Below are 13,358 nucleotides of genomic sequence, written 5' to 3' on the forward strand. Positions count from 1 at the left end.
GGGTATTATTACTTATCTTATCGACGTGCGTGCGTGCGCGCGCGTGAGTATCTTTTTATGAGGCAAGCTAGCGAAAAACCACATAGAAAAGAAATGGTTCATTATATTACAAATAGAAATCACAGACAGACAGACACGCTCTTTTATTATTACTAGCGTATAGTCCGCCAAAAATGACGAGACAAGTACTACCACCTCATATTATACCCTGAAGCATATTAGTTCGACTAACAACTTCTAATATATAGAAAAGCCAGTGCGTTTTGGTAACACTACGTTCCAATAATGGCTTTTATATCATGTTGCTTAACATCAGAAGTATAACCTAATATTGTTGTTAGTCTATGTACTGAAAGTATAAAATGAAATGTACAGACAACAATTGTTAACTGGAAAATATTTGTTGATTTCTTGATTTAGAGTCTACTTTGATTAAAGAGGTTTGTTTTTTATTTAAAAACGTTGGTGATATAATAGAAAATACCTCAATTCAGAAACGATTTAAGTTTAAAATTCGATCATTATTTTCACTTTCATGATAAATTTTATGCCCTTGCTAAACAATATCAACCTAATAACCCGTGCGAAGCCGGGTACTTTCGCTAGTATACATATTAGAACCAGAACCATCTTTTTTCTTAGGCTACATGTAGAAATATAAATTATCATAACTGTGATTATTAGCACTATTAAGTAATAAAACTATAAGAGAATATGGTCTTTAGATTAGAAACAGTTATATACTACATCACCTTCTCCAGTAATTATTTGTTTTTTGTCTCTCTAGCATCCTCCTCACCTGACTCCAACCTACTGAATGTCCAAGCTAATCTTCCTGGACGACGTCATTCCGATAACACAATCCAGCCTCCAAGAATCATGGTAGCACCTAGTAGTCCGGACAGTTCCTTCTCCCCAAGCTCCACTGCCCCAGGTCTGCCAATGAGACGACACTCCAGTGTTAGTCCCCACGATACAAGATATCAGTTCTCTTCCCCAAAGGTATGTAAATACAGGAACTTTCTCGCATCATTAGCTCTGACTGTATTAATATATTTATCCAATATACTCTAATGAAAGGACCCTTATTTTTAATCTGTATTAATCCCTAGTAGACCCACGAGAAGGATAAGCCATGTTGAATTGTACACATCCTTAATACTTTCTAGAGAAGGATAGGCCATGTCAATCTGTATTAATCCCTAGTACTTCCTAGAGAAGGATAGGCCATGTCAATCTGTATTAATCCCTAGTACTTCCTAGAGAAGGATAGGCCATGTCAATCTGTATTAATCCCTAGTACTTCTAGAGAAGGATAGGCCATGTCAATCTGTATTAATCCCTAGTACTTCCTAAAGAAGGATAGGCCATGTCAATCTGTATTAATCCCTAGTACTTGCTAGAGAAGGATAGGCCATGTTAATCTGTATTAATCCCTAGTACTTCCTAAAGAAGGATAGGCCATGTCAATCTGTATTAATCCCTAGTACTTGCTAGAGAAGGATAGGCCATGTTAATCTGTATTAATTCCTAGTAGACCCACGAGAAGGATAAGCCATGTTAATCTGTATTAATTCCTAGTAGACCCACGAGAAGGATAAGCCATGTAAATCTGTACTCATCCCTAGTACTTACTAGAGAAGGATAGGCCATGTTAATCTGTATTCATCTCTAATACTCCATAGAGAAGGATAGGCCATGTTAATCTGTATTAATCCTTAGTAGACCCATAAGAAGGATAGGCCATGTTAACCTGTATTAATCCCTAGTAGACCGACGAGAAGGATAAGCCATGTTAATCTGTATTCATCCCTAGTACTTACTAGAGAAGGATAGGTCATGTTAATCTGTTACAATTCCATATTATTGTACAAAAGGATTGTGTTAATCTATTATAATACCATGTAGTTTTACCTATGTTAATATGTATTTTCCCCATTAGCTCTACAGATACAAGATCCTGTGTATATGTGTCTCGTGTAGTTTTAGGAGAACATGTTTTGTACGTTCTCTTTTCTTACTACCTATTTTCACAGGGAGAGAATCCTGAGTTTTACGTAGTTATTCCATTATTTTAGATCAAACTCAAATACTGACAACTGAGGATAACGCAATTCTAATACGACCATCATCCTTTGACCACTACTTCTTAACACCACTGTCAAGTGAGAACACAGACTGTTGTGACACAGATACCCAGTTGTGTAAATGTATCTGCTATGACAGATATACACCTCGTTACCCTTTCACACGTACTTTTTTTATAATTAAAACTATGAACTTAGGAAAGTAGAAATACGATACGGCTGCCACAACGATCGCATACGTGTAGTTGTCGACAGTTTAAAACTAGCTATATAAAGCAATATTTTACAAACTAGAAATGTTAGAATTTAACTTGGAGCATAAGGTAATTTAGAAATTAAATAGTGTATTGTGTAAGTAAATTTAACTTAGATATTAATTATTTTATTGTTTTCGCTAGTTGAACTTCAATCTAGGAGCAGATTTCTTCAGTAGCGGTCGACCAACAGCCAGACGATATTCTGCTGTAGCTTTATACAACAGTGTAGGTGGCAGCACCTCCACATCTTCCAATCAGTCTCCTAGTTTATTACAGCAGATAGGTTCTGGCATGGTAAGTAATTTATTTCAAGCCACTTTCAATATAAAAGCAAATTCATTGATAGTGAAACATTAAAAACTGTAAAATTTAAAAAGTAGAATCTCGTTAAAATGCACAATAAAAACTTTTATTAGACTGACAGCCAAATTTAAAACATTACATGTTTCGATAACTTTACGCTCTCGTCATCAGTAGTATAAACCTACGTGACAAGCGTGTAATTTTATAGATAAAAGGCTTAACTTATTGTAATTTAAGGGTGGTATGAATATTATACGTAAACAAATCAATATTTCTTTTCCAAAACTTTGCTTTATCGACAGCTATTTCTTAATCTATATTTAGCAAAAAATTGTTTAATTAACAGCACAAAAATGTAATATTCAGTTCTCTTTGAGTGTTAGGTTTATTTGAAATTATTGTTAGACGCCATTGTATCGGATGACCTCTTTCGACAGCGTGTTCAACAAATAGAGAAATTATATTTTCCTGACTTACATAACTTTTACGTTGATTAATACGATATTTCGAATTAGGCTTTATTTGACCAATGTGTTTTTTATTGTAGTATTCACACTTAATTTCACATATACCTTTTTTATCTATTTTTTTTTTATCTTTAGTGCTAAGAAGTATTGTTTTAATTTTGTTCATTGGTTTAAAAATAAACTTATCTTGGCTAGTTATACCTTGTGCTTATGGTAATATTACTGTTGTTGCGTCATCGAGATCATGTGATTCTCACGCTCTCTACTTTCTAGAATTATCCTGTACTTTGGCAAATGTTCTAGTTCTTACTAGATATAGGGTAGTCGGGTATATAAAAGAGGGGAACAACGTGACAAGGTAATGTGTGTGTAGATAGTGAGTAATTGATCTGCGGTCAGAAGTATTATTGACGTTCGTTGTTATAGCGTTTGTTTAGCGCGATTGTTGAAGTTGAGTGTATCGGTAAAGTTGTATTCGGAAAGAATAAACCAGTTTTATTAAGTAAAAAACTTGTGTCGCTAAAGTTTCGTCGGAACGAAGTTACGGAAAGTTAATTAACAAACGGAGACGTAACACTGTACTGTTGAATATGTTATCATATACACTCATTAATCCAGTGCATTGCTTAACAAAAACTGAGTTTTGTATTATATGTTTATTGATGTGAACATTATAATCTCTATCATTAGCAATGTTTTTTAAATAATTCAATTTGTTTTTCAAATTAGTAGAATCAGAACACTTTTTTTTTTAATTTTGTAAATTTATTGCACACGTTACCTTTGTTACGTATCTGCTTGTTTGTTAATTTCCCGTAGAAATTCTTTCCGGGAAACTTCAGCGACACAAGTCCTTTCTTGATTAAAACGAGTTTATTCTTTCTCGATACAAACTTTGTAATACACAGTCAATACGTTCCTCGTCGCTTTAAACTTAACGACTTTTATAAACACACGCTATAATCACAGCGATTCACACACTTTACTTACGGTGCCTACAGTTCGCTTGACTCAATTATCTCTATCCTCAATCTATCTGCATATCTATCTATCGCTGGCTTTATTTGCGGGGCTTATATACTAAAAAAGAGGGCGCCTGGCAAACACTCAGACATTCGCGGGGTTCCTCGATAATTCATGATCCTTCGAGAAACTCCAGCGCGTGACTTCCGCTGTCGTAACACCTTGATTAAATTTTAATTACAAACTGTAGTTATCTACAAAATATTTATTGTAATAATACGCGTTGTAAGGCGATGTCAGTATAGGCCTATGTAGATAGGCGTCGAGTGTCTTTAATTGTTAAGATTAATTGCCTTGCCTCTGGTCCACTTTTCAAAATCACGGATGGCTATCTCTGAATCAAAGGAATCGTTGACCTTGCCATTTAACCCTTTATGCACAAAAGGTGTATTTCAGGTGAACAAACAAATAAAGTGTTCGTAAATATACTATAACAAATCACAAGCCTTAACAATGTTACTAATCGGGTCCTGTACAATACTTAAAGAGACTGACTGTTTAGAGGTGCATGTATAGTTCTACCGTATTTTAGTTTTTGGCGTAACAAACCTAAAATTATCAAAAGGTGATCTTCCAGGAGCCTAACTGATATTAAACCCAGCTACCTACTTAGATCAAAACTGAAGACCAACCTGGTAATGAGTACAACTGATTAAACACTTACGTTTTAACGTATTGTTACGTCTCCGTTCGTTAGTTAATTTTCCGTAACTTCGTTCCGACGAAACTTTAGCGACACAAGTCCTTTCTTAATAAAACTGGTTTATTCTTTCTGAATATAACCTTGCGATACATTTAATTTCAACAGTCGCGCTATAACAAACGTCTCACGTGCTCTACTTCAACAATACTCAATTACACACTCTCTGACTGCAGTTCAATTACTCATTACACTGTTCCCGTCGCTTCGTGGCCGGTCTTATATACAAGACTAACACATATCTAGTAAATGCTAGGGCATTCATGAAGGAACAGGATATTTCTAGAAACAGGTGGCGTGATACTAGTCACGTGACCTCGCTGACGCAACACTATAAAGATTAGAATGGATACCCTCGCTGTTAGCACTGTTTTCAATATATGTGTGTTAAAATATCGTTGTGTATATTTTGTTTAATATTCTATACAACTTTCTTCAAACAGTTTACTTTAACAAAGATTTTCTGGTACTACTTTGCAAGTAGTGTATATGTAACTAACAAATAGCACATATCTCGTTGTTAGTTGTTCTTTTTTAATTAAATAATTAGCTTTTGCTATGCCATTCGTAAAATAATATTGCTTGTGTCGCCATCTATGGAATGTTGATAATATTATCTTATAGCATCATCGTTATTGTGACCGGTTAATGGTCATTCTCATTCTTAAATTTTGAAATACGCAGAGGAAGGAGTTTTTAAAGTCACTTTTATGTCTTTCAACAATTGTTAGTTGGGTTATTTGACAGAACGCAGGTTGAGCCTGTGGTAGAGCTCTGGTTTCGGAGCTGGTGAATGAAATTCAAATCCGTGCGACACAACAAAATAATACTCGCACTTTAAGCTGTGGGAGCGATATAGGAGTGACAGTCAGTTCTTTGGCGTGGGTGGTAGCTGCCTTCCCTTTAGTCATTATTTCAAAATGAGGGATGGTGGCACATAGCCTTAATAACTTTGCAATAAATACAATATACAAATACGTTATATCGAGGTTTTCTCGCCAAGATACACAGGGATCATCTGTACTAGAAGGCAGCTAGTCAACAGCACCCACTGATAATTTAATCAAGTGGTGGGATACCGTCACTCTTATAACGCACCAATAGCCCTAAAGTGTGGACTGTTGTCGCGAATGTGTGTTTTAAAGAAAACGAAATATATAATGATGTGTTTTAAAACCGTTCACTTTCTTTGTTTTTAGCAACAGCTATTTTCTGGTAAATAAAAAATTGGAGCGTCTTCAAACTACCCTGGGGGAGGAAGAAGAGAAGCCAAAATACAACTAACACTGACGGAAATGGTTCTTCGTTTTTAGCAACAGCTATTTTCTGGTAAATAAAGAATTGGAGCGTCTTCAAACTACCCTGGGGGGAGGAAGAAGAGAAGCCAAAATACGACTAACACTGACGGAAATGGTTCGTGGACATGTGTCGTGAAAATATGAAATTTGAGTAAAAATTCAAAGTGTAGTTTATCTTCAATACACGAATGTTTCAAGAACACATAATATAGATTTTGATGCTTTTGTTCGTAATTAAAGCCTTGTTGTTTTTCCTAATTAAAGTACAAACAACAACAACTGAATGTTAGATTAATAACAACTTTCAATTTCTGATCAACTTGGAACATATAGTTTTTACTAGTTTAATTCTTGACATTAATCTGTTTCAGTTTCTCAATGGAATGTTTTCATCATATTTAAAGCGAAAAAACCGACCGACGTAGCATTATTTATTGAGTGAAGAAATCTGTCGTTATTACTAGCTTTCTCTATAGATCTTCGAGTCACAGACCTATGTAATGCATTTAGTTGAAACTAACAATTGCGTCTAACGCATGAAATAACTAAGCCAAATTTTTGTTACGCTAAAGAGCGCTAGCTCGAAACGTCATCCTCATGAAATGAAAATAAATAACAGACTTGGTGATTGTTTGACCTATTCCTTAATTCTGTCATAGATATGGGCCCACTGTACTAGTACTATTGTCAAGATTAAGGCTCTGGTAAACGTTACTTTTAATATTTTTCAAGCAGTTAAGAAAAAGTGACATTGTAAACATTTATACAGTGAAATCTGGAGACACGACACTTAAACTGGAGACACTTGTGATTAAAGTGGTATTAAAAATGTCCAGGGTAGCATGACTCCAGATTTCACTTTTAGGACACTTGTGATTAGGGTGGTATTAAAAATGTCCAGGGTAGCATGACTAAAAGTGAAATCTGGAGACATGACACTTAATCTGGAGACACTTGTGATTAGAGTGGTATTAAAAATGTCCAGGGTAGCATGACTAAAAGTGAAATCTGGAGACACTTGTGATTAGGGTGGTATTAAAAATGTCCAGGGTAGCATGACTAAAAGTGAAATCTGGAGACACTTGTGATTAGTGTGGTATTAAAAATGTCCAGGGTAGCATGACCAAAAGTGAAATCTGGAGACATAACACTTAATCTGGAGACACTTGTGATTAGAGTGGTATTAAAAATGTCCAAGGTAGCATGACTAAAAGTGAAATCTTCTTCCACTCATGACAATCCCCTTTTTTCAGATCCTAACTATCTCCAGTTGGAGCTGTGATGTTCGTTGTGACTGAATGTTGTAATACTTTTCATGCTGTAATGTACTCTGTGATATTTTGTATTCTTAGCTATATAGATATAAAATAGGAGGCATGGGGTTTTGGTTTTGGTTTTTCACAGTCGTATCGTTATCCTAGAATGTGGTACGAGAAAATACTCGAATATATCGCTAAGTTTGACATATGTTTTATGGTGAAGTAACTCTTATTACCTATTAGAATTCATAATTGTATTAAAATACTCAGGAGGAAAATGTTTAGGTGATTATGTGATACCAACAAATTAGGAATATCTGACTGGAGACAAAAGAATCGCATTTTTAAAATGAACTCTCTACACGATTTTTGTATTCTTATTATGCACGCATAAATTGGTGTGTATTTATTAAACGATTTGTTTGTTATTTCATCATGCTTAGATACACATGTAACTCTTTTATTTTAAAGTCTTTAGTTCTGTAATAAGGACACTATTTTTTTTAATCTTTTAAATTATGCAACAGAGTTTGTAGTTTCTGTGTTTGCTGACCAGTAGCGTAGCGAGAGTTTCGTGCGCCCCCTCTGTAGTAAATCTGAAAATCGAAAGGGAAAGTTTAGATACGACCAACACTATCAACTAACATATCCAGTTTTTTTCGAGAGAAAATAACAACTTAAACTGTAGTGACATTTCTTGAAAAATGTATATTGGTTTATACAGAATGCAATTTACTCAGCAAGTACGATTTGTTTTGATAAAAATGGAAAATATTAAGAAAATTTTACTAAAAATGCCTTTACAATAGGCGTTGTAAGCCATGTTATTCAAGACTGTTTAAACAAAACGAGTCTTTCTACTACACAACGTAGCTGGAAAGTTGTTAGATAACACATGTTTTTGCCAAATACAGGTAATGCATTTTAAAGTCTGTATGCGAATCTGGCCTTTTGTGTTTTCTTCAAAAGTAGAGTAAAATATTGAAGAAAGGCATAAGCATAGGTGTGGGGTTAGAATGTGCGCCAGGGGACAAGTGTCCCCCCCCCTTACGTTACTGTTATTGACACAATGTAACCTTTTTATTACTCTGTTAAATGCTGTACTTGATATAATAGATAAATATATTCTGTAAAATTCAAAACTAAGTTTTGTTGGTTATATATAAGATAAGGCTAACCTCTGGTTTTTCAAAGTTCAAGATTTTCTGAAACACCACAACTAATAAAGTGTTTTATGGAAATAGACCTTATAGAAAAATCTGAATAATTCCCTGATTAGACTATGATGTCTCTCACAAGTGACGTAACAAAAACAAGATTAGAAGTACAAAAACAGAACACACGGAATTTATGTAAATATATTTATTTAAAAATTCAGTTAAAGTATGGTGCACTTTTAAACATTGTTTTAATTAGGTTTTTAAATAAATATATAAAAACAGTTTTTAAGCTAAGAAGAATCTTCGACATCAGGTGGCCAGATAGTGGAGTTGAAGAATCTTCGACATCAGGTGGCCAGATAGTGGAGTTTTTTTTTTTCTTCTGAATTTGAACGGATTGATTTCCACATTATAATTTTGTTCTTTGTCGTTTACTCTAACTTAGAAAATATATGCAGCTGGATTTTGACGCTAGTGGTCTCTGTTTTGATTCTTCGGTTCGGTTAACATGTCAATAATTTCGAGAAAAACTTGTATCCTAAAAGAACTGATACTGCAAAGTGTTAGGCCTTGTGAGTGTTAAGATCTAAGCCTGTATTTTTTATGTTAAGCAAATTGAGGTCAGTCTATGCAAAATACCCATAGAAATATACATTTACGTAGGATAAGAAATCTCTCACGTCTTGACATGTGGTGAAAATGTAACTTAATTGAAAACTTACACGGGAAATCGATCTCACTAGACATTGTTTCACTTCTCTATTCCTTAGTAGATAATTCGTGGTTTGATCCCTGCTGTGCTTAAATCGCGTGCAGCCCAATTTATACCTCTCTAATTAACAACAAACAAACAACATTCTAGTAGGAATGTTTCTAAACCTGTTTCATAAGTAGCCATTAGTTGTACACAGACAAGTGTTGCCCTTCTTGTTGTCAAAGCTGAAAACTAAGGCCGATGATGATACATGTCATTAAAAGTAAACAAAATGTCCGCTTGACCGCAGGAATCGCAAGAGAGGATTAGCGTAATAATGTAAAAAACAAAACAAATGAAAACTAAAGGATTTTTGTTTGTTATTAAGCATTAAGTTATAGAATTGGTTATTTGTGATGTTTGCACCACGTGTATCGAAACTTGATTTTTTAGCGATATAAGCCCTCTATATTTCAGTGGTTATTAGGTGATGTTTTCTGTATGTTTGACTGGTTATTTACTGTTTGTTTCGGTAATAACCACTGAAATATAGGTGATGTTTTCTGTATGTTTGACTACCTATATAGAGTTGGATATGGTATATTTGAGTGGCTGTTTAATGCTGGTTTCGGAATGTTTTTCTTAATATGCGTGATTTCATCAGTCCTTAAAATGCTTTGTTTATAGCTAGACGGATCTAATTATGTTAATGACTTATTTAAATGTAAGTAACATTATTACTTTCGCCAGTTTTAATACTATTGTAATGCTTCCGATAAAGTAGTTATTTTCCATATAAATACTTGAAAGTTTGTAACCTTGTACCTACTTTTCGGGCAGGTTCGGTTTAGGTTTCGTTTGAATTATATCAGCTGATCGTTGAGTGATGTGTGTATAGTATAGATAATATAAATATTTTGTTGTTGTTATATAAACATCGCCGACTCCATGTGTATATGTGAGTGCAAGTAAATAAAGTTTATAAGTAAACTGTTCTTGTGCTTTCGTTGTATTTTGAATTAAAATCGATATTCTGAACTATACGCCCATGCACTTCTGTTCTGAGTCGTATTTTATATTCAACATAACATAATTTACGTGATAATTCAATAAGAGATTTCGATACTAAAATCAAATTTGAGAAATATTAAAGGACAACGGTCACCAAAACATGATTTATGTTGTTTTCGTTATCTATGTCACAAATGTAACATTTCTGTTAAAATTCTAAAGTGCGTGAAAGTCTGATAAATGTCTAACTAAACACAGGTGGTTTTGTTTCCGCCTATTTCCAGTTCCAATATGAGGCTCTATTGCTGTGACATCACTTAGTACAGTGTTTGATAAGAAAAACGTCAGAATTAAGTACAATAACAAAATTTATTTACGGATGGGGAAATTTTATTGACGTCTTATTGCAAGAGTAATTCCACACATTAAAGGTAAGGCCTCCGTGGTGTAAATCAACAGTAATTCCACACATTAAAGGTAAGGCCTCCGTGGTGTAAATCAACAGTAATTCCACACATTAAAGGTAAGTACTCCGTGGTGTAAATCAACAGTAATTCCACACATTAAAGGTAAGTCCTCCGTGGTGTAAATCAACAGTAATTCTACACATTAAAGGTAAGTACTCCGTGGTGTAAATCAACAGTAATTCCACACATTAAAGGTAAGTCTTCCGTGGTGTAAATCAACAGTAATTCTACACATTAAAGGTAAGTCCTCCGTGGTGTAAATCAACAGTAATTCTACACATTAAAGGTAAGTACTCCGTAATGTAAATCAACAGTAATTCTACACATTAAAGGTAAGTCCTCCGTGGTGTAAATCAACAGTAATTCCACACATTAAAAGTAAGTCCTCCGTGGTGTAAATCAACAGTAATTCTACACATTAAAGGTAAGTACTCCGTAATGTAAATCAACAGTAATTCTACACATTAAAGGTAAGTCCTCCGTGGTGTAAATCAACAGTAATTCCACACATTAAAAGTAAGTCCTCCGTGGTGTAAATCAACAGTGTTATTATTATATAATTAATGACCAGAAGTTATAGTTTTAACTGACCTAAAAACATTAATTATTTATTACCCAATTTATTTGTGAATAAATTATTTAGCTTAAAAAATAAATACGAGAAAAATTTTAATAACCTATTATACATTACTATTTTGGAATGAATAGTTTAGAATAAAAAAAATAGATCAAAATCTTAATTATATGTTGTCTATTATTATGATTATAAAATGAATGATCAAACGTTGGAAATAAAACAGATAAAAACATTGATTAACTACAATATGTTACTGTTCTGAGACAAATAATTTAATTCTGAAAAAATCATCATTTAGGTTATTTGAATAGAAGAAATAAGGTTATAAATCTGATAAGTTTATCTTGAATAAAGATTTATTGTATAATTTGTTTAAAAATATCATGCTGCACTTCTCCACTACGGCTTTCAAGGGTCAACAGTTTAACTTGAACTACATAAGTTTAAAAAAAGAAGCTGAAGAGTCAGATATTTTTACAAATAATTCTATTATTCGAGCTAGTTGAAATCAGAGAGAAATGAAAAAAAAAGAGATAACAGTAAAAATGTACGAAACTAAGTTGTCAAGATAAAATCAATTCAATTAAAACTGAAATAACTTTATCTCAGCGAGTCCTCAAAAACTATTTCCTTTTCAATTACTGTCTAAATTTAATTCATACAGCATTAATGGAATGGCAGAAACAGTTAATTAACATTGCAGTATTTGGGAGAAATGAAATTTTAGTAATTCGAAGCATGAAACGATCCATGAAATGTGTTCCACCAAGCGAAACACATAAGAAAATGTGACTGACGTGATTTCTATTTCCTTATTTTATAATTTGAACAGATCGTAAAAATCTATAATGAGATATTAATTTTATAATTAACTAACTTTAACAACAAGCGAATGACTAAATAAGAAATAATTATTTATATCAATCAAAAATATTGTAACAGATGAAGTTCCACATTGAAGCTATGTCATTAACGTTATTCAATCAATAAATCTATACCTAACAATACAGAAAAAATAAGCCTACCTTTTAGCCTTGCCGGATGATTCACTATTTCGCATAATTTGATAATATAGATCTGCATGACCCACTCATGTTAGATTACGTAAAAACTAAAAAATAATTACAATAAAAAGTATTTGGATTGTATTTAATGGTAACATGGTGTACACAAGAAAACATTTATTATTACTAGAACAAATGATTAGCAACACACTGCTATCAACTACGTCATCTAATCCTTCAACATAACTTACACACTCAAAACTATTTAACTTAAAAGATAACGGCTATTTGATCCAAATCCATTATTTAACTTAAACTGTCAACAATTACTTAATCCAGTTTATGTACACTGTCAACAACTACTTAATCCAATTTATGTACATTGACAACAACTACTACATTTAATTAAGTACACTGACAACAACTACTTCATCTAATTTATGTACACTGACAACAGCTACTTCATTTGATTTATGTACACTGTCAACACCTACTTAATCCAATTTATGTACACTGTCAACAACTACTTAATCCAATTTATGCACACTGTCAACAACTACTTAATCCAGTTTATGTACACTGTCAACAACTACTTAATCCAATTTATGTACACTGTCAACAACTACTTCATCTAATTTATGTACACTGACAACAACTACTTAATCTAATTTATGTACATTGACAACAACTACTTCATTTAATTTATGTACACAGCCAACAACTACTTCATCTAATTTATGTACACTGCCAACAGCTACTTAATCTAATTTATGTACATTGACAACAACTACTTCATTTAATTTATGTACACAGCCAACAACTACTTCGTCTAATTTATGTACACTGCCAACAGCTACTTCATCTAATTTATGTACACTGACAACAACTACTTAATCTAATTTATGTACATTGACAACAACTACTTCATTTAATTTATGTACACTGCCAACAACTACTTCATCTAATTTATGTACACTGCCAACAGCTACTTCATTTAATTTATGTACACTGTCAACAACTACTTCGTCTAATTTATGTACACTGCCAACAG

The 13,358-nt window shown here is 33.3% G+C and overlaps 1 protein-coding gene across 2 annotated transcripts; it reads left to right on the forward strand.

Annotated features, from left to right (window-relative positions):
• Window positions 1–589: 589 nt before the first annotated feature.
• LOC111083819 lies at window positions 590–6,930 on the forward strand. Of its 2 annotated transcripts, none has more exons than XM_022380515.1 (3): window positions 590–1,002; window positions 2,486–2,638; window positions 6,037–6,930. In XM_022380515.1, exons 1-3 carry the CDS (start codon window positions 715–717, stop codon window positions 6,058–6,060), a joined length of 465 nt encoding a protein of 154 aa, XP_022236223.1. In that variant the 5' UTR covers window positions 590–714; the 3' UTR covers window positions 6,061–6,930. The 2 variants fall into 2 exon arrangements, with proteins under 2 accessions (XP_022236223.1, XP_022236224.1); XM_022380516.1 differs by having other exon boundaries at window positions 6,151–6,930.
• The last annotated feature ends 6,428 nt before the right edge of the window (window positions 6,931–13,358 follow it).

The sequence above is a fragment of the Limulus polyphemus genome, unplaced genomic scaffold (assembly GCF_000517525.1).
Source record: "Limulus polyphemus unplaced genomic scaffold, Limulus_polyphemus-2.1.2 Scaffold11404, whole genome shotgun sequence".
NCBI classification, from domain to species: Eukaryota; Metazoa; Arthropoda; class Merostomata; order Xiphosura; family Limulidae; genus Limulus; species Limulus polyphemus.